This window comes from Lolium rigidum, chromosome 5, assembly GCF_022539505.1.
Source record: "Lolium rigidum isolate FL_2022 chromosome 5, APGP_CSIRO_Lrig_0.1, whole genome shotgun sequence".
NCBI lineage: Eukaryota > Viridiplantae > Streptophyta > Magnoliopsida > Poales > Poaceae > Lolium > Lolium rigidum.
Genome location: NC_061512.1, coordinates 142714598 through 142734617, shown reverse-complemented (window position 1 = coordinate 142734617; position 20020 = coordinate 142714598). Strand labels below are relative to the sequence as shown.

Genomic DNA, 20020 nt, shown 5'->3' with positions numbered 1-20020 from the left:
GCGCCGAAGCCGCCTGGCTGCTGTCTTGGCCGACGTCTCCCCACCGGCTGCTGGTGCGAGGCGGGGACGGCGATGGCTTGTACAGCTCGTCGTCGGAGGCTTCGAGGTCGATGACGGGGACGACATCGCCGGATGGAGGAGTCGCAGGCCGCCGGAAGCGAGCGGCGTCCTGGAGGTGCCTCGCCTGCCGCTCCGCTTCCTCCTTCTCCCACTGCTCCGGTGCTCCCTCGACCAGGCGCAGGCCTGGTCGAGCGGCATGGCGTTGTCGGCGGGTACGAGGTCCTGGAGGGACCTCGCGATGACGGCTTCGAGGATGGCGGCGTCCTCGGCGCTTTCTTCCTCCTCGACCTTCACCTTCGCCGGTTTGCGCTTCCGCTCGCCGGAGGTGTCGTGGTCGCGCTTGGGGCGGCGCCGTCCTTGTTCCGTCGATGGTTCGCGGATGACGATGCCGCCGCCGCGCGTGCGGTGGCTCGCCGGGGAAGCCGGCTCCTTTTTCACCGGCGCCAAGGATGGCGCCGACCTGGAGATCGACCTCGCCGCCGAACCGGACGACGAGGAACTGGCAGCCATACGCCGTGGCTGCCAGCTGTTTCCCCGTTGGCGGCTGTTCGATGGAGGGGGCATCGTTAGCCTCGGCGAGTTGCCGCCGTCGATGTTCTCGAGGACGTTGTGGAGCGTCCTATCCGGCGCGCTCCACCAACGCCGGCGACCCGCGGCGTTGTTGCGCGCAGGCGGAGGTGGTGGGCCGTCGTAGGACGCCAGTTCGCGCTCCCACCGCCGGAGGAAGAACGAATTCCACCGAGTGTAGTTCTCGGGGTGGTGGCGCGGGTCGGCGCGTTCTTCCTCCGTCATCCCCATCCGCGCCTCCTCGATGACGACGTCGAGGGCGTGGCCCTGGGGCGGCGGCGGGATTGGCACGCCACCAGCGCTTAGCCGCCACCCACCGCCGAGGGGCCTCGTGTCCAGCGGGCAGGGGTACCCCGCCTGGTGGAGGAGGTGCCCCTCACACGTGTGGAGAGATCGGCGGGGGAACCCGTTGTTGGATGCGCCGTCGTCGTCGTAGAACGCCATCGTTGGAGGTGGAGGTGGAGGGTGAGTGGAGGGAGAATGGAGGAAGAGTGGAGCAGGGGCGTCGCGGCGAGCGGAGTGACTTTAAATAGGCGCGGCGGGCACGGCGGGCGCCGGCGATTAATGCCGCGTGGAAGACGATGTGTGCGCGGAAGACGATGCGACGGCATTAACTCGCCGCGTGGAAGCTACGCGGCCGGTGAATGCTGACCGGCGGCAGGCTTTTACAGCGCGTGGAAGACGATGCGATGAGGACGACGATCGGTGTCTCTCGCCGACAAGTTAAGGCCACCAGACGCGCGGGAAGTTTCGCGCGCTTTTTCTTCGTCCGGAGTCCCCGAGAGCTCCCCGGGGGGCCGGGGATGGCGTGGGATCGCCGGATGAATTTAGGCCCATATCCGGACGAAATCGAGGAACCGGGGGCGCGACTGGACCGAATTTCGCCGTCCGGATGGAAAAAACGTCGTTCGGGGGCCTCGTCGGAGAGACGAGTGGAGATGCTCTAACTGTTCTGTTTTCATCAAACATCATCACCTATACTTTTTACATATATGCCCACATCCTTGCCAAGGACTTTGCAGGCGACAAGTTTTTTTCCCCATGATACTCAAACTGTATAATCCAGGTAGCATCTACTAGTATCTGCGTGTCTATACAACCGTAATATTATCAAGGAGACAAGTTTATTTTCATGACACAACAGTAACATTATCAATCACAGAGTACAACAGTATAGATACAAGACAACTAAAATAAATTACGAGATCAGCAGGCTACTGATCAACTAAACGATAAGAGAACGAGAGCACAATATGTACATTGGATGGACTACACTACTAGTAAACGTGTTGACTTGCATATCTATGATGGATCACCCAAATGTCTTCTCGCTGCTGTAGCACATGTACAGGAAGCCATCATCCTTATCTTTGTAGGAATCATACACACTCCCCATCAGGTTAGCTGCAAAAATGCTAACAAATTAAATCCAAGTAACAAACAACTTTTAACAGAAGGATATACGTGCAATACCAATGTGAGTAACTGAGAGCACACCTGTTTGGGGCAAAGTGTTGTTCACAAAGACGAAAAGAGCCGTTCCTTGAGACAGATGCAACCTGGAACGCAGTATAAAAATGAACTGCCCAACTGGCATATCACATGGAACCAGGTACCTGCAATCACAATCGGCTAAGTTAATTAATCCTACATATAACAGACAAACATTATGCACATAAATCTGGTATGGAGATTTGCCTACTTCCTCTTTTCCATTTCAGGAAGATTACTCCTCGAGAACCTTTCAACTATGACCTGCAAATGCAAACATGAGCATAATGATGAAGCAACATGAACACAAACAACACATTGGATGAAGAAATAAACGGATAGAGAGAAATGTGGATTTTTTTTGGAGAACCATAAATGGAGTATAAAAATTGATAATCTAGCCTCAAATCTCATCAATTTGAGTAAATTTCTCGAGAGTAGAATGCCTCGGTGGAAAAGGTGAATAATTGAGACTTTGTTTGAGTTCTTGAGATTCATCTCTTTAAGGCCAGTGTATCCAATGGTTCAGAAGAACACAATTGAGTTGAACAGGACAACTAACAGGAACACACAGACATAAGGGGTATACAACACGCAAGGTGACAAACTGGCGATGGATTAAAAACATGACCACATTCCTGACAACCAACAAAAAATACATCCTAACGTCAGATTTCAATATGAAAATAGACTCTTCTGACAGCAATAAACACAAATAAAAGACCAGCACACACACAGTGCATAGCTATGCGAACAAAGATTCGTGGGACTATATAATTGTTCAGCTATCTCTGCAGTTTCTAAGTTTATGTTTTCTACGATAGCAGAGTGGTATCTGTGCATAAATGGAAGAATAACTACAAAATCTGGAGACAACCAACAACAAATCAAGGAGGGGCAGAGCCAGCATCTGCCGACCCGGGGAAGCTGTCAGGGTTCCCCGGTGTACTGCATCGAGCGGTGATGGCGTTATCAACCACACATGGGCCCGTGAGTTCTACTTTGCCCAGGCAAAAGATAACCGTTTCAGGGGTTTCTTCATGGGCAGGGTGCAATCCATGCAAGCTGCAGAACAGGCCACAGGGCATCTCTTACTCTGGTAGCCGCAATTCTAGTCATCTTTGAAGTATGGTTACTGCTGCTCTGAGAGTTAACTTGTTAGCTTGGGAGTTGCTCTTATTGTATGGTGATATCTCATTCATGGATTTGGGCATGCTGGGGGTGATTAGTTAGTTTGAACATACTGAACCGGTTTAATCCACATGGATTTTTGAACTACAATCTTAATCAGTAAATTTCAGAAATGCAAAGGTAATATAGGATCACCCCCGGCCTCTGCATTGAATGATGCAAACATCTTACAATTTATTCCAAATGATGGAACATGCACCAACGTTGAAAAACAACGGCTTCTGAAAGGAATCCAAATGGCAAAAGAATTGGTAACACATGTCCAGCTTCGGCTGAACCAATCATATTAACAAGGAAATCAAATGCCCAAAACACCTACGATGCTGCCAAGGTTCAAATCCGAGCGATACCACTTTTAATGCTACCACCTATGGACATCTACAATTATGTCATATACTCCCTCCGTTCCTAAAAAAGCTTCTCAACTTTGTCTAGATTCGGATGTATATAGACACATTTTAGTTATAGATACATCAATATCTAGAAAACGTCAAGAAGCTTCTTTTTGGAACGGAGGGAGTACATGAAGTCTTTAATGTTGTAGCTGTCATGGATTTGTGGTTCTCAACTTTGGTAATTCACTATGTGTCTATGTGATATGTAGCCGAATATCCGTTTCGGCTTCTCAAATTAAACAATTTAGCTACTCCCTCCGATCCAAAATAAGTGTCAGTGACTTGATACAAACTTTGTACTAGATTAGTACAAAAAATCCCCGATACTTATTATGGATTGGAGGAAGTAGTAGTTTGCATAGGCTCTCCACCGCTGGAATGAAGCGCAGCTGAAAACCTTCATAAGTAGAAGCTGATCTGGTAAGAGTATTCCTATTTTAATCTCTTGCCAAACTCATATGAGCTGGACCACACTATGTACATGAGTTACAATTCAACAACATTCAATCAATCGAAGAGGTTGGGTGCGAATCTAGTATGCTAGGGAACCCTAATCCTAAATCAGCAAGTATATTAAGTTCTGGAGCGGCGAAGTAGAGGGGGATATACATACGGGGATCCTGCCTGGGTAGTTGGCGATCATGGAGGCCGACTCGTTGGCCCTCTCCTCTGCATCCGTCCATCCATCAGCAAACTCAGCACCCAAACAAAACAAGAAATATATCTAGAAGAAACGATGCGGAGTCAGGTAGTAGGATACTGACCCAAGGTGAATTCCTTCTTGAAGGATTTCATCCTCAATCGCTTGCTTCCTTGCTGGCTTCGCTTGTTGTTGGGGGACGGCAGGCGGTCGGCAATGGCGAACTCTGTGAAGTTATCCCCTCTCTTGCTTTCCTTTGTGGTCTTGTGGAAGAACAGGGGAAGAGGAAGACGATGACAATACGGAAAGTCGGTGGGCCAAGACTGTCCCAGCCCGGCCCATTACGGCCCAGCAGTGGCTGGGCCCAGCAGTGGCTGGGCCCAGCTAGAAGAAATGCAAGCTGGGCTCCTACTTCTTCTCTCGCCAATTATTACTGCTGCCGTCTCCCAGTCCACTCCTCCGTCCTCCTCCCCCGCCGCCGACCCGCCGCCGCCCTTCGAATCTACCTCGGCTGCCGGAGATGGCGGACGCCCTGGACATGTCCCTCGACGACCTCATCACCAAGAACAAGTCCTCGTCCCAGTCCCAGAGCCGCCGCGGCCGCCGCAACCCGGCATCCGCCCCGGCCTCCGCCTCCGGAGGGCCCGCGCCCGCGGGCCGCCGCTTCCAGGCGCGCGCCGCCACCCGCGCTGCCGCCGCGCCCTACCACCAAGCCAACTTCCGGCACCAGGTATGGTGAATTCCTCCTGCTTCTGGTCGGCTAAGGGGTCCTCAGTTTTACTAATCTTGATTTGTTTGTGTGTGGTGCTGGGAGCGCAGGCGCCGCCGGCTTATGCGTATGCTGCCCAGGCCCAGCAGATGCCCGTGGTGGCGGCGCCGGCCGTGGCCGAGTCGGGCAAGCTCTACATCTCCAACCTCGACTACAACGTCTCCAACGAGGATATCAAGGTAATAAGCCAGTAGACCCTCCAACTCCTAGAACCCTAGGAATACTAGTCTCTCTATGCTCTGATACCAGACAGAAAAATCTCATTTTTGTTGCTAACTCACCATACCTTTAATTGGTTTCAACAACTAGGACAACATAGCAAGCCATCCACAGTTTCATCAAGATCAACTCATAGAATTGTCATTATTCTAGCGTGTTCGTTAACTGTCCGACTGCACTAGATTATTTAGTTTCCTGCCTTTGATCTGCAAGTGAATTCTGTGTATTTATCGTCCCATCAAATTTACCCTGCAATGTGCTTCTTACTGCTCCCAGGAACTCTTTTCTGAGGTGGGCGACGTCGAGCGTTACTCCATCAACTATGACAAGAGTGGCAGATCAAAGGTTTCAACCCCTGCACCTCTTAATTTCGTTCCAGTATCTGCCTTCCAGCACCTTTCACTTTGTTCAGTTGCTCACAGATCATCTCATTGCTGTAACTATGCTCTGCCAGGGAACTGCAGAGGTTGTATTCGCAAGAAGATCGGATGCTCTAGCTGCTCTTAAGAGATACAACAATGTGCAGCTTGATGGCAAACCAATGAAAATTGAGTTCATCGGAACAAATATTGCAGCACAAGCACCTGCTATCTTTACTTTGAATACCCCAGCATTGGGAAACTTCAATTTTCCGCCCAGAAGGTTGGTACCAGCTATCACATTTACTGATCTTCTTTACCCATAAAACTGTGACCTATGGAACATTTCTTCTCAGAATTGCTGTCAAGCTAACACTCTAAGTAAAGTCCTTACCCTTGGGGTTGATTATCATTTGAACAATTAGGAAGCAGCTGAGATACTTTCTGTTATAGGTTCATCAGCACGGTTAGTATTGTGTAGTTAGTTACGAACTAAGTAAGGGTGTACCCAGTGCTGAAAGCTCCCACACATTGTGGGGTCTGGGGAAGGGTATTTGTAGGCAGCCTTTCCCTTGCATTTTATTATGCAAGGAGGCTGATTTGAACCCAGGACCTCCACGACACAAGTGGAGACACTTAGTTACGAACTGAGTGTGTTCTTAATTTTACCTTTTGCGGGATCCTACCATCTCCAGTGTTAAAAATTCAAGGTTAGGCATGGATTGCATTTGTCTACCACATTTCTAGTAGGATAATCTGGATTTTTTTTTATGTTGTAGTAGTACTGCGAATGCAGTACACTGTCTTGATATTTAGCATGCTTGGCTTGTTTGCCCAACTTGTTGTGCGAGCCAACGAAACTAGCCTACGTGAGTAATAGCTTTAAGAAGCAAGGGTAGCATGGTACGTGTTTTGTCCTGTTGCTTGGAATCATAATATGAGTGTGTATGCATGTGTTTGCTTCTAGGAAATATAAGCACTGCCCAAAATATTGTGCAATATTTATTTAGTCGATCTCAACATTAGTACTAGGGTGAGAGCAAGCAGACTATGCCCACAGGGAGAGCCAATCTGGCAGAGATATCCTTTCCCATGAGCTAGGAAAGATCTTTTTTTTTTAGCTCCACCAAACACCAAAGCCTTGCCAATTGCTTGGGCTAGCCCAAGGAACCAAATGTTCTTGTCACATTGATTCACATGCTATTAGAGAGTCTGACAGGTATAAGTCGTAACAAAATTGAGTATTGTTAGTCGCTAAGTTCAAATTGCATTGCCAATTGCTTGGGCTAGCCCAAGGAACCAAATGTTCTTGTCACATAGATTCACATGCTATTAGAGAGTCTGACAGGTATAAGTCGTAACAAAATTGAGTATTGTTAGTCGCTAAGTTCAAATTGCATTGCCATATATGAGTTCAACTGTGCTGCGCTGGATTATTCACAAGATTTGGAGCAAGTGACACAATCCTCCTCCTCTCAATTTGCAGCGCACCTGGGGGAGATGTTGGTGGTCGAGGATGGCCTCGTGGCAGAGGTGGATTTGTCGGGGGTGGTCGTGGTCGAGGATGGCCTCGGGGCGGAGGTGGATTTGGCGAGCGTGGGCGAGGGCGCGCTGCTGTTGTGCGTGGGAGGGGTAGGGGAGGGCGTGGCAGTCAGCCAGTTTCCGTCAATGATCTAGACGCTGATCTGGACAAGTACCACTCGCAAGCGATGCAGACCAGCTAAATCTTCTGGCAGCCAGTATAGCTTTGTGTAGGAATAGATGCAGGCATGTATTAGAATGTGATTTGTGAGCATGTTTTCGGAGGAATACAAGCATATATCCATCGATGGTGTTGGTCCTTGTAGGGGAGACTGTCATCAGTTGTATCAGTTGAGAGAACTGGATGAGATTTTATGATGTGCAATTGCAAGTTTCAGATTTGCTGCCAAGTGTTGTGTAGTTATCAAATCAGTATGTTCTTCTTTCTTTCTCTGAACAATGCAATGCACTGATAGTAAGATTTACATGAACATTTTAGTCTGGCAGCATCAGCGACTAGGTTGGAGGCTGAGGTCCAGCATGTGAGACTCCAGTTGCTGTGCCTCCTTCATCATCTCTCCCATACAGAATCCAATGGAACCCAAGCAAACAGCAGCTAATTGCTCTTCTTCTTCCCCATGTTGCTGCTGTGATAATGCCTCCCTTGCATGGCCAAGGAAGGACTTGACCACCACCATGTCCTGGCAGAAGATCCCTTTGCCAGCCTCGAGGTCGGCTTCGTTGTCCTCCAGCAGTGCCTCCAGGGATGCGGAGAGGAGGCTGTGGAAGCGCTTCATGTTGGAGCCTAGCACCTGGCTGCTGCCGGTGGTGTCGACGACGATGGCTCGTGCGTGCTGGTACAGCCCTATCAGTTGCGTCATCCTGCTCAAGTTGGCATGGACCTTGTCGTAGCAGCTCGCTGGGAATGGCGCAAGCCACAGAAAATTCGGTTCGCTAGCAGCCTCTGCTGCGTACTTCTTCAACACCGCCACCTGCTCCAGCAACATCTTGAGCTGCTGGTTCGCTGACGACGTTGATGCAAGTCCATCGACGCACTCCTGCAGCATGGCGATGCAGCGGTGGAGCTGTGCCCTGGCCCTGGCGGTCGGCCTGGCCTTACGCTGGAACACGAGGTCCGTGGCGACGGTGCAGGATAGCCCGATGAAGGTCTCCACCAGCCGGGTGATGGTGAATGTCATGGGCACCTCGTCGTACCGCCTTCCGACGATGATGATGCCCGACAGCGCTGCCGCGATGCCACCTGCGGGGCCGTACGCGCGGCTGCGCTTGAGGAAGGTGGAGAGGACGATCCAGGGAAGGAGTGCCAGGAAGCGGAGCTCCATGAGGTGCGGCTGCTGCGAGAGGAGGCAGCCCAGCACGCCGTAGACGGAGCCGATGGCGGTGCCGTGTGCGCGCGCGATGGCCACGGCCCATGTGGAGTCGCGGCCGGCCGTCATGGTGGTGGCGACGATGAGACCCGACCAGAATCCGTGGTCGTTGTTGAAGATGAGGCCCAGAAGGACGGCAAGCCCCAGCGACACGGCGCACTTGGCCGCCGTCACCACCCTCTCCCATTCCAGTCCCCGCCTTAGTACGGACAAGATGCTCTTCTTCTTCCCCTCGCCCTGCTTCTTTGTCGTCTCTAAGCTGCTTGTCTTGCTGGGTTCCTCGTCTTCTTCTGATCCGCTACCTTGCACTTCTTCATCTTCTTCGGACAAGTAGTCGTTGTCATCGTCGTCTGATTCTTGGGCTGCAGATGCTGCTGCCGGCGTTACCTTGCAGCTGGTAGCAGTCGTCGTCTGGTCCGGGTGCGAGGAGGACAAATGCAGGGTGCCACGATGGAGGAGATGCATGGAGAAGAGAAAGAGGAAAGGAGACAGCTCCTCGTGCCTCTCAGGCAACGTCGTCATCGTTCTAGCAGTTAACATTGATGCTGATTTGGTCATCTTCTTCGTCATGGCGCTGCTGCTACCGCAGCTGTGGTGATGTGTGGTGAGCATGGCGAGGCGTATTTGGTCTGTCATCTGCTCCAGCCAGCTGCTGCTGCAGATCATAGGATTGGTGCCGGTTGCGGTGGTGGTACTGGTGAGTGCGATCTCCATTCCTTTGATGGGCATCTCGATGCGGCCGTGGTCTGCCACCGGCGGCTGTGGTATCCACCGCCGCAGGACTCCGGGCACTCGCTCCCACTGCAAATCGCCCTGTGTGCAAGCAATAGCATGCATGGAGCCATCAGTATTTAAATCATATCTAAACTAGACGATAAAAAAGAAACGGATTTGCTATGTCTCAAAAAGAAGAGATGGATCAACAATAATACTAGCAAGTACTGCTCGTCTGACGACATGCATGTCATATTATATTTCAAGATGCAAGTTTTGATAAGTTAGTTAACTGCGATTATGCATGCATGAGTGTATGGACGGTATGGAGAGTTGGAGACCAAGGTCAAACACTGGTGTTTTGCATTGCATATTTGCATGCATGGTTTCCGACGAGGACTCCAGTAGTAGCACTAGCGCTGCATCGCAGAGCTCTAGTTTGCTTTGGCATCTACTGGCTCTTTCGGGCATGCATACGCCCTAGCGACTGCATCTTACGCAAGCAGGAATTTTGGAGAACTAGATACGCGCGCACGATTGCTTTGTTAATCAAGATTATATTCTCCAGCGGCATGATCATCATGCTATAGCTAGTTGTTAATTGTTATAGGTAGCTTGCTAGTGTACCTTGACGGAGCTTATCCGGCGGAGGAGGGCGGCGCTCGCTGACGCCAGGCGGTGGGCTTGTGACATGCACGCTGCCATGCACCATCGCCGCCGTCTACCACGGTCTGCTACCGCTTCTCCTTCTTGTTCGTCCATGTCTTCGTCGTCGTGGTTGGCAGTGAGGAGGAACGCGTCGACGAGCACCCTCACCCGCTCCGCCGCGGTCTCCATGTACGCCCTGCTCTTGTCCTCCACCTCCCGCGTGGCGAACCGCGGGCAAGGGAGCAGCACGGCCAGCAGGGCGGCCGCCACTCCCAGCGCCGTGCACAGCACCACGTTGGCCGGGTGCTCCAGCACCAGCTCGTGGCTCGGGTGCTCCCCGCGCCTGAACTTGGCCACGTAGATGATGATGATCTGCCCCAGCGCGATCCGTTTCGCCACTGGCCCCGGCGACTCCGGCAGCGCCACCGCGAACGTGCTCAGCGCCACCACCGCCGACGTGACCCACACGGACTCCGCGACGCCCATGCGGTGCGCCAGCCACAGCGCCACCACGGAAGGGACGGCGCCCATGACGGTGGCATGGAGCGCGCTGGCCGCTGCGCGCAGGGCGGTGCCGACGGTGGCGTCCGTGACGATGATGACGGTAACCACGTAGGAGAAAGCCGGGAAGGTGAGGTGGCGCTGGAGGGCGGGCGGCGCGTAGACGGAGACAACGCCGACGATGGTGCACGCCAGCGCGGCCCGGAGGCCCGACGCCAGGGACGAACGCCAGCGTCGGCTCGTACTAGTATTCGTCGGTTTCATCTTCGACGGTGCCATAGCGCTAACGTTGTCGTTGATGGTTGCAGCCACGCCCATGCTCGATCAATGCAGGGTTCCGCGATTTGATCAGTCGCATGCAAGCGGGAGAAGACGACAGATGGAGCTAGCTTGGGGTGTAGTACTAGATCGTATGCATGTGCTTATATAGATATAGCTACAAACCAAAAAAATGCGTGCTATCGTCATTGTATATTGTCTGCAAAGTAGGTGCTTGGTGTTAGTGGCCATTCTGGTTGCTCCACCGCCTTTCAGTATGGAGACGTCAGCGATTGATGTGACACATGCTTCTACCTAGTATACATGGATCGACACATGCATGGATGATATACTGTGATGTCAAATATGAAAATTAATTAGCCTTTTATATACTGCCTCCGTTATATATAAACTGTTACAGGTTATCTAGATTCGGACATATCTACACTAAACCGAGTATATATAAATACATGTGTATCTACACAAATCTTCTCTAGTTAATATGGAACAGAGCGAGTATTATTTTCTATATAAGAAAAGTTTTGTTATCTCTCATCAAACCGATACAAGCAAAAGGGTTTACAACCGGAATCAGTTTTTTTTTAATATTTATGTGTATAAAGCAGAGAGAGCTTTTCTAGTTAACCTATCCAATCCCCTCATTATGAGAATCTCCTAGATTCACAGAATTTTAGAAACAATGACATTAGTTGTTTTTTAACAAGAATGTTACAAAACATGCATGCAAACTTTACTGTTTAGTTAGCATAAACAGGGTAAATTAGCATAGGACTCCTAATAAGAACAGTCATTGAAAATAAAATCACGCGTAAAAATGAAATAAGATGTCACTAGTGCCACCAAATTAGGTCCGTGTAGAACTATTTATATATATTGGAATTCTGCAAAATGACCAGGAGAATAATTGTAGAATGTCTTTTCTGTGCAACTGAGATCAAAGAGAAGTGTGTTCCCTCTCCTTGGCTCCATGCATTTTCTTTCGGATCAAATAGTGCCAACGAGGATGAAAAATATCTATGACTGAGATCAGATAGTAGTGGTCTCCCTCTCCCCCATTTCCTTGCGGTATTCCTTTGAATCAAATATACTAGGCATAGTGTCACCAAGAAAAACCTTTCCACCTGATCAATTGAAGGAACCCTCGATTGCAGGATCGAAAGGCCAAAGAAAGAACCTAATTCTATATGTACTAGAAGATGCCTTCAAGTTGCGACAGAGAAATTCCTTTTCAAACCTAGGTAAATTCTTAGTTATGAATACTTACATATATTACTTAAAGTTCATTCATGAGATTAACTTGCATCACACTCCATAGTTAGGTATATATAAACAAAACATCAATATTGACATGGCTGCATAGTCGGACGGGTTAATTGATCTAACACTGTACTCCTTACCGGGTATCACATATGTACAGTTATTCTCAATCTCCACGCATATGAAAGAGTGAAAGAGTGATGCATGAAAACACAGCCAATCCATATACAATCAATATATAACAAAGAGATGGCGGAGGTCTAACATAATGTTAATTAAACTAGATCTATATAGTACACCCGATCTGGGACTCAACTGGCTGAATAAGGAGCGATATGTGTCCTCAACAACGGAAGAGGAAATGATTAGTACTAATTCAGCCTAGCTAGGGGACCATTAGCTTAACATATTGAGATGCCATTCGTTTACAACCACAGCCACTCAACTCTATGCTGTGTGGTGGAATCTCAATATTAGCAGAGAAGCATATAATTGTAACCAAATTAACAAAGTATACATATGTATTGGTTTAACTGGTCTGTTACGATTGTCAGACATACTTCATTACACACCTACTAACTTAATAAATGTGTGATTTTTTAGAAATTGCAAAATAATCTCTTCACATCATGCTTACATTATGCTTTACACCAGGGAAAAATTTGTCATGATTGTTTGTGAATCTTAATACTGTGATACATCAGATCATGTAATATATAGTTAAGTATTTGAATTAAAATTAAAATGTGTTGCAATATGCTCCCTCCGTCTCATAATATAAAATGTTATTAAAAACCAATACACGATTTAATTGGTTGTATAACATATTATACTATGGGATAGAGGGAGAATAAACTAAGAATATCTTTATTCCCGTAGAGGAGATAAATTCGTGGAGCTATACGTATTTTTTTAATATAATGCATAAAATTTCCATATTACTACTCTACTATAGAATCCATGACAAAAAAACACTTTCATAATGATTTTTCAATTTATTTGAAGTAATGTATACGTTTTATTTCAAACAAAACACCGATAATCAACGTAAGGATCACATCAATGTCCTGAAGAGAACTTGTATATATATTGCGGCTAAAAAGGAGATCAATATCCTGAAGGTTTAATATAATTATAAGTACTAGCATATGCATGTTTAGATTAATGCTTGGTTGATATGCATACATGCATGCATGCCCGCTTGGTAATGCTGAAGGGGTACGTACTATAGTTAGTCGATGACAGGAATCAATGCGTTCCACCTCAACATGGAGGGAGGGAACATATATAAGTGGATTCCATCTTCTTTTTCTGCAATGTTTGACGTATCAAACCAATAAGCTGGAGAGAGCATGATCGATCTGAGATGTGGCGACTAGGTTATTCTAGATTGTTAGTGACCGAACTTAACAGGGACAGAGTGGCCTCAGGAGGCCATGAAAGGTTGAAATGGAAGAAGGGTTAAAAGTAGGCTAGAGCTCGCCTTGCAAAGCCCACGATCGAGTATGTATATATCGGTCTGTAAGAATTCCACTTTGATCTCTAGCTAGCCAGCTTTACATGGTGCATATATTGCTGTTTTTCTAAAGTGAGTGAGAGAATGTTTCCAGAAAAAGGTGAGCGTGTGCGTGAGAATGAAAGTCAGTCAGAGTCAGAGGGAGAGAGAGAGAGAGAGAGAGCTGGTTTGCCGTGCAGTCGGCCACGTACGGAGCCGACCCTGGTTGCGCCCGAGCCATGAAGAGAATATCTAAGGTACCTTTGGCCCTTGGATTGCACGGAAGGGGCACCTGATGTTCCTACCTAATTTTCCCGCTTAAAATCAGTAGAAATGCAACGCATGGTGGCCAGCATACCTAGAACAAAGTTGGTTAAAGCAGCCAGCCTTCCTCTTCTCTTCTTGCTAGTGCACCTTGAACACGCATGCACCATATTTTCCCATTTGCATTGACTGAATTTGCATAGGCATGCTCACAATGTGTATATTGCTCACGCAAAATGTACTTCGGTCTTCTTTAATTTGAACCGGCCTAGCTAGCTAGCTAGCTGGACCACATGATGATCAAAGCACCCCTGGCCACTTGTTTCATGGGTGTTGAAAGCTGATTTCGTCTTTGAAATCCTTTAATATAATTGTCTAACAATTAAACGGGCATGTTGATTTTCGAAGTTACAATAAATGACAGAGCTTCTACCCCTCTGTTGGGGAAGATTTTGTGGACTAGTGGCTGGCAGACAACCCTCTTTATCATCGGTGTCGCAATGAGGCACCACTTTGGTGATTATGCTCACCAATTGGTGGATCTGGAAGCGTCGAAACACGATGGATCTAGAAGCAGCAAAACATGATCATCTTCGACAATAAGCAGATTGTCATCGCTAGCCCGCTCAACAGGATAGTTGTCGAAGCCCGCTCATGGGCGATGACGGTGGAGATCGCAGTGCTACTTCTAGTGGTGCCTACCACTTGGGGGGTGTCGGGTATAGTCTAATCTAGGTATTGCCCCTCATATGCTTGTACGTATGATTTTCTATCAAAGAATGCATGCACAAAGATTTCATATTTTCTTGAAAACTGAAAAATTGATAGATATGTGTTACAACCAATAGTTCGTTTCTCCCCTTCAATCGCCGTGCCTATTTTTTTGATGGCGGGGAACGGGGTTGGGCAGCTGTATCTGTATTGAGCCTGGATATACAGATACCCCATTGGCTTAGAGAGATGGACATATGTGGCAGCAAACCAATGGTACATGGCATGTATAATAGGTGTATCTCAGCTATTTGCAAGGTTTGTCGACCACATATTTCTTTTAGTGATGTGAAGGAAAGAGAAAGAATACAACTACATGTACATCGGTATATATAGACAATATGTGTAGGACTTCTATAAAAAGCTTAACGGTGCTCTTGCTATATGGATGTCGTTTGCAATTTATACTCGCAAATGGCTATAGCTAAAAATAGACATTTCACATGTGTTTTCAATATTCTTATCAATAGATGGGATGGATGGATATCATAGAGATATTTTACTCTACTATTTATACTCACAAATTGATATGCTCCTCCGCTCGGCAGGGAGATATTGGACCGAACCGTCATATAGGTACCACATTCTCCATAAACTTCATCTAAGAGCATCTCCAGTCGCGTCCCCCAAACCGTCCCCCAAACCGCGCCGGATTGAGCGTTTGGGGGACGTGTTTTGTTCGTGCCGCGTTTGGGGGACGTCGCTCCCCAGCCGCGTCCCCCAAACGCCGCCCCCAAACATTTAAAATAATTTTTTGAACACATAAACCATTTATATCAAATGTAGCATATGAAAAAAATGTTTTCGAGGATTGTTTTCAAATTAAATTACAATAAAACAAGTAATCAAATATAATAAAAAGGGCTAGATGATACATCAAGGTGCCACGGTATTTCCTTTGATCCTCCACAAATGCTCAACGAGATCAGCTTGAAGTTGCTCATGCACATTGCTGTCACGGATCTCTCGCGTGCATGGCGAGAAAATCAGCAAAATCTGCGAGCAACTCATGATCAACCTCTGCGAGAGGGCCTTGACACTCATAGGGACCAACATGTGACCTAACATGATTCTTGCGGTCATCCTCGATGATCATGTTGTGCATGATCACACAAGCCTGCATCACCTCCCACATTTGGTCGTGAGACCAGCTTAGAGCAGGTACCGGACAATGGCAAATTGTGCTTGAAGCACACCAAATGCCCGCTCGACATCCTTCCTGCAAGCCTCCCGTCGTGTAGCAAAGTGAGAATTCTTCAGACCTGATGGATTCGAGATTGTTTTGACAAAAGTGGCCCATTTTGGATATATACCATCGGCTAGATAATAGCCTTTGGTATATTGGTGGCCATTGATCTCATAGTTGCATGGTGGAGTATGCCCTTCCACTAGTCTCGCTGAACACCGGAGACCGCTGCAACACGTTGATGTCATTGTGTGATCCCGCCATGCCAAAGAAAGAATGCCAAATCCACAGGTCATAATCTGCCACAGCTTCAAGCACCACACCGCAATATCCATGACGCCCTTTGTATATACCTTGCCAAGCAAACGGGCAGTTCTTCCATGCCCAGAGTGCATGCAATCGATGCTTCCAAGCATTCCAGGAAATCCTCTCGGCAGCATTTTGTGCCATGATCCTTGCAGTCTCTTCCTCGCTTGGCCCTCTCAAGTAGTATTTGCCAAACTTTCCCACCACAGCTCGGCAAAACTTGTACATGCACTCAATGGCAGTAGACTCACTCATGCGAAGGTAGTCGTCCTGTGTATCGGCAGGTGCTCCGTATGCAAGCATCCTCATGGCGGCGGTGCACTTCTGAATGGATGAGAACCCGAGAACGCCTACATCGTCGAGCTTGAGCTTGAAGTAGGGGTCGAACTCTCGAACGCCGTGGAGGATATTCATGAACAGGCCCTTGCTCATCCTGTACCGGCGCCGAAAATTGTCGGCATGTGTTGCCTCGTCGGCGAAGTAGTCGTTGTGCAGCATGGCATGCCCCTCCATCCTCTGCCGGGGCTTCGACTTCCTTCTTCCCGGCCTTGATCCTCCGCGGCGCGGCCTCTTCCTCTTCTCCGCCTCAGCGTCAAGCATGTCCCGGAGGGACGCGATGATCAGCAAATGCTCCCGCAGGTCGTCGTCGAACGCTTGCTCGTCCTCCAGCAGCAGGGCAACCATCTCATCGTCGCTGTCCATGGCTAAAGCAAAATCGATGGTTAAAATTGCGCCGAGGCAGACGACGCAACAAACAACGACCAATCGCGCCTACCTGGCAAGTCGTCGAGCACCTTCTGTGCGCGGAGGTGGGGCGGATTTGACGGCGCGTTCTGGGAGGCGCTGGCGACGCGGCGGCGGCGGCACGACCGGCGGGAGCCCCAGCCGCGACAACGGTGCTGACTCGCAGCACAGATCAGACGCCCAAACGGCCGGGAAATCCAGCGGCGGCGGCGGGGTGGGAGGCGCGGGAAGGAAGGAGCGACGAGAAAAGAGGCGCGAACCAACGGTTTATGCAAATAGTCGCCGACATGTGGGAGCCCGCCTCGCTTTCGTTGTGTCCGGCGTCCCCGGAGCGTCCCCGTGGGACGGGGACGGGCTCGGGGCGCCGGACACCGTATCGGGGCGCGCCGGACAAAAAAGGTCTTTGGGGGACGCGGCTGGAACGCTTTTTTTGTCCGGCGCGCCCCAAATCGCTTTGGGGGACGGTTTGGGGGACGCGACTGGAGATGCTCTAAAGGATCACTTGTCCCTCATGTAGGCAGCCAAACATGCGCCAAATTATTCTAAAGAAGTTTTGCCACACATATCTTGCATGCTTGGTTCTTCTGATCTCTAAAGAATGCACGAACTGTGATGTCATGTGCATGATGCACCTCCACTGATCTCCGCTTGGGCTTTCACCCGTAGAGCGCCTAGGGCTTCCCGCGTCTTGAGCTGATGATATTATGAATGAATAAAGCAAGTGTTCAATCTAAAAAAAAAAGTGACCTGCTCACAAATATTATGTGCCGAACTTGGAAAATTCCGATATCGAGCTTGCAACAAATATATTTCGTGGATTTCACCATATGCTCGATTGATTACTTCCTCTTTTGATACGATCGAAGAGGTCAAATATATTTACACTCTTTTGCAAAAAAATAGTGATAACACTAATATAGAATTTTTAGATATGCAACTAGGTGACAACAACCTGTAGGTAATATACAACTAGCTCACAAAAATAACAAGAAAATGATAAAGCTTGTGAAAAAACAAGTAAAATCAAGGATGTGAAATGGCCACGTGAGGGAGACAAAGATGTATTCAGAAGTTCATACCTTTAAAAGTTGCTAATCTCTGTTGGAGAGATCACCTTCTTCTCCTCAAGTCTTCCACACAAGGAAAGTGCCGCGGTCCACTAGTGGTAATTTTGAAGGCGATCACCAAACCTTTACAAACTTGTTTGGAGCTACTACACACCTTGGAGGCTCTCGAACCTTTCCCAAAGGTCAATCCATACAAGGCATTGATCCTTGGCAAACTCCTTCTTTCTAGGCTGCCTAAACACCCAAGAGTAACAAGACCCACAAAATAAAAACAAGGAGAGAATTAAATATCCTTTGGTACAATACAGTCGTAGATCTAGATCTCTACCTTTCAGCAAAAATATCAACAAGATCTGAGTACTAGAAAAGAAGTTCTCAAATGTAAGGTCTGAGATTTGAAACAGTGAAGGAGAGATGAATTGAGTCATCACATTTTTCTTAGGAAGGACTGCATATGATGAAACCGCAAAAGTGTTTGCAGTTTACCGCAAAATATTTTTGTGGTTTCGAAAGTGCTCTGGCAGAATAGATACGCTAACTCGATACTGCATATTTAAAATAAGTTTATGCCGCAGATTCATCAAATGCAGTCTAGTTCATCGGCACTCAATTCATCCACGCATACCCACCCGGTATCTTTTTAACCGTACATGATTTTCAGGGAACGTAAATTTTCTATTTCGGTAGTCGAGCAAGACATAAGAAAAAATTTACATGCAGTAACGTTTGTTGTTTGCATGATATACAAGAATACGACGTAAAATACGTATTTTATGTATTTACATTGTAATGACTCATACACAGCATTTTTGTAACACATTTTTTTGTGAGTCAATACGAACATCGTTATTAGTATACAAAACATAAATTTATGAATGTAACAACATAAATATATGTTTGGTATAAAGTAACTTTTCTACACCCTGACGGTGTCAAATAGTGTTTCTATGTACATGCATACATACATATTAAAAAAATACGAATAAATTTGTGTGTGTACCGTAGGCACCGCAATCGCCAAATTCAACCATTACAACCTAACTAGATTGTGTGAGGCTTGGACATCTTGGCGCACCCTAGATGATGGTTTGGCCCGATATTCACATATTGACTTGTTAGGTGGTGACGAACATGAAGAATGAGGAGAACCAAATAAAATTAAAATGCGAAGTAAAGGATAAACATAAGCAAATAATTGAACCACAATTACAATTTACAAACCAAATCCTCTCTTGGTGACGATTTCCCTTATTAGCTGGTGCAGGTATAAGAACACGGGTACACCACCTAAATCTCGAGGCAGCTATGTCTTCTACAGTTCTTTAGTGTCCCTTTAGGTGAGACAATTGATGATGTTGGGACTCCAAGTGCATAGAGTTGCGTCAGCGAAGTATTTTCCCCACAAGGATGACTCGAGGGTTTATATCGAACTCTCGGGGAACTGGATGGAAAAGTATCATCTTCTCTCTTCTTCAAGCAATCCTGCAAAGAAAATAAATGCCTTGCATCCCGAACTCCACCGTGTGGTTTTCAAGCACAAGGTTTCGCGTAAGTAAATAACACAAGTAGTAATAAAACAAGTAGAAACTAAACTAGACAAAGCAACTAAGTAAAAACTGTAAAACAAGTTAATTGTTTTTGGTGTTTTGGATGCAAATAAGAAAAGTAAATATTTTTGTATTTTTGGAAAAAAATAGTGCAGCAAATAGAAAAAAATATAAAAGCAATATAAATGTGTTTCTTATGATAAAAAGTGGACCGGGGTTCATGGGTTCACTTGACTATTCTCTCGTAAAGTTGTGGTGGACAAAAAATAATTCATCAATGAGATATAAAGGTACAAATAATATTATATGTAAGACCAGAATTAATATGAGCATCACGTCCTAACATAGAGATGATGCAACACACATCTCTTATGCTCCACAAGAAAGAAACTTCATCAATCTTGTACTAAGAATTAACAGAGCATACCAATAAGTACTTTGGCATGAAGTTTAAATATCAAATATGCCACCTTGAACAAACAAGATCATGATTGATGTTACATGATGAACATAGCACATGCATTCACTTACTCCCTAGTGGGGTAGCAAAAGAAAGGCAAAGCCATAATAGATAATAAACATATTATCACTATCCAATCACTAAAACCATGCTACTCCATCTAACACATACACATCACTCC

At 47.3% G+C, this 20020-nt stretch overlaps 3 protein-coding genes across 3 annotated transcripts; 1 reads left to right on the top strand and 2 right to left on the bottom strand.

The window, feature by feature from the left end:
* Nucleotides 1-1734: 1734 nt before the first annotated feature.
* On the bottom strand, nucleotides 1735-4597 carry LOC124653248 (autophagy-related protein 8D). Its single transcript, XM_047192319.1, has 5 exons — nucleotides 4469-4597; nucleotides 4318-4373; nucleotides 2330-2382; nucleotides 2125-2243; nucleotides 1735-2031 (listed from the first exon to the last, which is right to left on the bottom strand). The coding sequence occupies exons 1-5, from the start codon at nucleotides 4497-4499 to the stop codon at nucleotides 1940-1942; spliced, it is 351 nt and encodes a 116-aa protein (XP_047048275.1). The 5' UTR covers nucleotides 4500-4597; the 3' UTR covers nucleotides 1735-1939.
* A 196-nt stretch (nucleotides 4598-4793) lies between these two features.
* Nucleotides 4794-7727, top strand: LOC124653247 (THO complex subunit 4B-like). The gene is made up of 5 exons (XM_047192318.1): nucleotides 4794-5074; nucleotides 5164-5292; nucleotides 5609-5677; nucleotides 5787-5974; nucleotides 7178-7727. The coding sequence occupies exons 1-5, from the start codon at nucleotides 4865-4867 to the stop codon at nucleotides 7413-7415; spliced, it is 834 nt and encodes a 277-aa protein (XP_047048274.1). The 5' UTR covers nucleotides 4794-4864; the 3' UTR covers nucleotides 7416-7727.
* On the bottom strand, nucleotides 7720-14706 carry LOC124656497. The gene is made up of 3 exons (XM_047195229.1): nucleotides 14702-14706; nucleotides 9942-10782; nucleotides 7720-9413 (listed from the first exon to the last, which is right to left on the bottom strand). The coding sequence occupies exons 1-3, from the start codon at nucleotides 14704-14706 to the stop codon at nucleotides 7722-7724; spliced, it is 2538 nt and encodes an 845-aa protein (XP_047051185.1). The 3' UTR covers nucleotides 7720-7721.
* Nucleotides 14707-20020: the final 5314 nt, after the last annotated feature.